This window comes from Mustela erminea, chromosome 18 (assembly GCF_009829155.1).
Source record: "Mustela erminea isolate mMusErm1 chromosome 18, mMusErm1.Pri, whole genome shotgun sequence".
In the NCBI taxonomy this organism is placed as follows: Eukaryota; Metazoa; Chordata; class Mammalia; order Carnivora; family Mustelidae; genus Mustela; species Mustela erminea.
The window spans coordinates 12,444,429-12,448,810 of record NC_045631.1 but is presented as its reverse complement, the minus strand read 5'-3'; the positions used below and the strand labels follow the sequence as shown (position 1 = coordinate 12,448,810).

At 46.5% G+C, this 4,382-nt stretch overlaps 1 protein-coding gene across 1 annotated transcript; it reads right to left on the bottom strand.

The window, feature by feature from the left end:
* Positions 1-297: 297 nt before the first annotated feature.
* Positions 298-3,147, bottom strand: LOC116577473 (serine/arginine repetitive matrix protein 1-like). Its single transcript, XM_032320719.1, is given in 3 exon segments — positions 298-1,055; positions 1,058-2,639; positions 2,641-3,147. Coding segments are annotated over 3 exon segments (2,715 nt in total). The 5' UTR covers positions 3,130-3,147; the 3' UTR covers positions 298-411.
* Between the last annotated feature and the right edge of the window lie 1,235 nt (positions 3,148-4,382).

Genomic DNA, 4,382 nt, shown 5'->3' with positions numbered 1-4,382 from the left:
AGGTTGGAAGCATCATAACTTAAATGGGTGCTAAGACTCAAATGAGAAAAAAATAAAGAAAAAAATGAAAAGAAAGGAAAACCTTTCTTTAAAAAGAAACCATAAGAATGCCAACAATATTGAAACCCCCTTTTTTAAAAAGGGGAATTTTTTTTTTGCTTAAAATATTTCACTATAAATGAATTTATGTCAGCTGTCAATGAAAGAATGTCACTAATACACTGTGGACACCTTTTGCAATGTAAATCCATGCCCCCCCCCCTTTTTTTTTACGTGGTGAAACCTAGCATGCTTCAACCTAGCAATTATTACAACAAATGTTATAGTCTAAAGCTCAAACACATTTTAGCAATTTTGAAATTGAATTGCGTACAAACCAAATAAAATGTACATCATGACACATATTGCCGCCTAAGACTGTGGGGACACTTGAGCCTTCCGCATCGATCTCAGTGCCTTTTCACGCAGGTGCTTTTCTAAGTCGTCGAGGTTGTCTTCAGGCTCGCTTTCGGTCTCCTTCTTAGGCTCGGGCTCTGCCTCCGGTTCCTCCTGTGCTGATGTGGTCGTGGGGGCAGTGGGGGCCGCAGGGGTGATAGCTGCTGCTGCAGCGGCGGCTGCCGCCACGGCCTTTTCCTTCTTGTGTTTTTTGTGTTTCTTGTGCTTCTTATCCTTTTTGTGTTTCTTGTCCTTCTTTTTCTTCTTCTTCTTTCCACCTCCTTCTGGGTCTGAGTTCCTCGCTGGAGATGGGCTTGGTGTTGGGCTTTTAGCCTTTTTGACCGGTACCGCTGGTGACCAGTTGGTTGAGGGGGACTGGGACTGGACAGGAGACTGAGGTGCTGGGGGCTTTTTAGCTGCTGGCTCAGGAGGTCCTGAGACAGATCGGGAGAATGAGACCCTCCTTACAGACTGAGGGCTTGGTGAGGCAGCCTTTTTTGTCTTTTTGGGTTCCAGAGTCCTGGAGACTCTCCTAATGGGCCTAATACTTGGAGAAGGGGACTGCCTTCTTTGGGGTGATGACGACGCTCCTCTTCGAACAGGTGGAGGGCTTGAGGAATTTGAGGAGCTCGAGGCCGTGGTGAGGGCGAATGCCTTTTGTTTGGTTGTGGTGACCGGGGCTCACGCACAGAGCGGCTGGGGGAAGACCCTTTCCTATGCTTTGATGATAATGAAGGCGAACCTCTCTTGGTGACTGGGGAGCTTCTTTGTTTGGGAGGTGGAGAATGGGAGACCCGACACTTTGGTGGTGGAGATGGTGATGGCCTTCGTTTAGGAGGGGGAGGGGGAGAAGCTGTTCTTCTCTTTGGAGGCGGGGAAGGAGAGTATCTCCTCTGTATTGGAGGAGAGTATCTTCTTGGAGAAGGTGAGTGCGGGCGGGGTGGTGGAGGAGTCCTTCGTCGTGGTGGCGGTGTGGGAGATGTGCGCCTACGAGGAGGAGGGGCAGGAGAAGGAGAACGTCGCCTTCTGGTGGGTGGTGGGGAGGGACTCCTCCTCCGTCTACCACGAGGGGAAGTCTCCTTCTGGCGCTTTCAAGGTGATGGAGAGGCACTCCGGGAAGGGGAATGTCTTCGCCGCCTGCCTACCTCACCATTCTTCACATGGGACCTCTTGGGTCGCTCATCTTCTGAGGAAGAAGAGGAGCCAGAATCAGATGAAGACTGCTGGTTCTGTCGTCTGTACTGACGTCTCTGCTGCACAGAATCTGCCGCAGCCATTTTGCCACCTTTATCTTCTTCCGATTCAGGTAACTCTACTTTTCTAGGCTTAGGTGCTGGTGAGGGGGACTCTCTTTTCTCAGTACCTTTATGTTTTGTCACTTTACCTGAAGGTCTCCCTGGAGAGACAGAAACACGACTTTTTCTTGTACGGTTTGACTGCTGGGGTGTTGGGGAATGACGAGTTTTTGGCGGTGGAGTTGCTGGAGGTGATGGCCTATGCCTTCGCCTGGGAGGACTCGCTGAAGGAGATAACCTACGAGTTTTTCGAGTGGGGCTGGATGTCCTCTTAGGAGGCTTCTTTGGCGGTGACCGGGAACGAGACAAAGAGGATGATGAGCTACTTCTAGACAAGGATGCTGATGAACGCCTTCTTTGTCTCACTGGAGATCTACTCCTTCTATGCCTGGGTGGAGGTGGCATTCGTCTTGGTGGGGTTCTTCTTCGAGGAGATGGCCACCTTCTCGGACTTGGCCTCCTTCTAGGTGAGTATGATCTTGATCGGGATCTATGACGTCGTCTAGGTCGAGTATGAGAAGGAGAGCGAGACCTTGTTCGGGATCTTGATTTGGAACGTGACCGAGATCTTCGTCGGGTCTTCTCCTTCTCCATTTCTTTTTTGGAATTTTTCTCTGGAGAAGGTTCTTTAGGCTCTGGTACAGGTTCAGGTTTGGGAACTTTCAGGATGTCACTAGTAGAAGTGGCCTCTTGTACTGAAGGTTCTTTTACTTTCACTGATGGTTCTGGGAGCTCTGGAGTTTTTTCCTTCTTTTCTGGAGCAGGGGAAGGACTCCGGCTCTTGGTTCTGTGACGGGGAGATCGAGAATCACTGAGCTTTCCCTCTCTCCTGACAGGGGAAGATCGTCTTCTAGGGGAAGGACATCTGGATTTGCGTCTTCTTGGGCTTTGAGACCTCTCCCTTTTTTTTTCTGCTGCTTTCTTTTTCTTCCTTATCCCTCTTATCCTTGTCTTCATCTTGCTTTTTCATAGAAGCCAACTTTTCTTGTTCAATTTATCTCTGTTTTATTTCTTCTTTCTTCAGTTCTAGAAAAGCAGAAGGGATTCCAGCGATGTTTTCTTGTGCACTTAAGAGGAGGGGCCACAGTTCTCCCATAAATTCTCTAGAATTTTTTCCATTCAAAAACCCAGTCAGGTTGATTTGCATCATTTTGGAGTCTGGATTCTTCACTTCCAGCTGGTTGAATATAAACTCAATCACAACATCATCTTCAAACCCAAGGATTTCCGTTACTCGTTTTGTTATCCAAGGCTTTATAACCTCCAAATTTACTTTGCTCATGTCCACCTTTTTTTCTAGGCATTCTGCAAATTTCAGCTGCTTCAGTAGCTTCTTCTGTTTATTGCTGAACCGATTATCCTGCTCTGCACTTGTTCCGCGGAAGAATCCCGTGTCCATCTTGCTGCCTCACTTGGAGATCGCCTTTTTTTCTCTCTTGAGTAAATACCTAAAAGTGAGATCATTGAGTCCTAGAAAAAGATTATGTGTTTAGGTTGTTTTTTTTTAATCTTATTTATTTTTTTGACAGACAGAGATCACAAGTAGGCAGAGAGGCAGGCAGAGAAAGAGGGAGAAGCAGGCTCCCTGCTGAGCAGAGAGCCTGATGTGGAGCTGGATCCCAGGACCCCAGGATCATGACCTGAGCCAAAGGCAGATGCTTTAACCCACTGAGCCACCCAGGCATCCCGTATATGTTTAGTTTTATAAGAAACTGCCAGAAGGGCATCTGGCTGGCTCAGTTAGTGAAGGATACCACTCTTGATCTCGAGGTTGCGAGCTCAAGCCCACATTGGGTATAGAGATTATTTTATTTCATTTTATTTTTTAAAGATTTTATTTATTTCTTTGACAGAGACAGATCACAAGTAGGCAGAGAGGCAGGCAGAGAGAGAGGGGGAAGCAGGCTCCCTGCCGAGCAGAGAGCCCGATGCGGGGCTTGATCCCAGGACCCTGAGATCATGACCTGAGCTGAAGGCAGAGGCTTTAACCCACTGAGCCACCCAGGTGCCCTAGAGATTATTTTAAAATAAAATCTTAAAACAAACCTGGCAGATATTTTTCAAACCAATTGCACCATTTTATACACTCACAAGGAATGTATAAGAGTTCTGTTTGTCCCATATACTTGCCAACATTTGATGCTGTCAGTCTTTTTAGTCATTCTGGTGGGTGTGTTGGTGGTATCCCATTCTGTTCTATTTTGCATACATCACCATGTTTTTTATTTCTAAAGTGGTTTGCTTTAGGGGTGCCTGGGTGGCTCAGATTGTTAAGCGATTGCATTCAGCTCAGGTCATGATCTCCAGATCCTGGGATCAAGCCCCACATCGGGCTTCTGGCTCAGCTTCTTGCTCCCTCCCTCCCTCTCTCTCTCTCTGTCTCAAATGAATAAATAAAATCTTTTAAAAAATAAAATGATTTGCTTTATTGTTTACTTATGGGTTTTTATTTTTTGTCTCTACTTTAGAATGTATGTTGCACAGGGATAATGTGTGTTGCATGGTGTGTTTGGTTATATGTCCCTAGTGCTTAGAACAGGGCCTGGCATACAGTATGTGTTCAATAAATTCATTCGTGTAAGTATTCAACAAATAGTTTTTGTGTGCCTTGAACACAGCAGATATTGCTGATCTCATTTGATAGGTGACAAC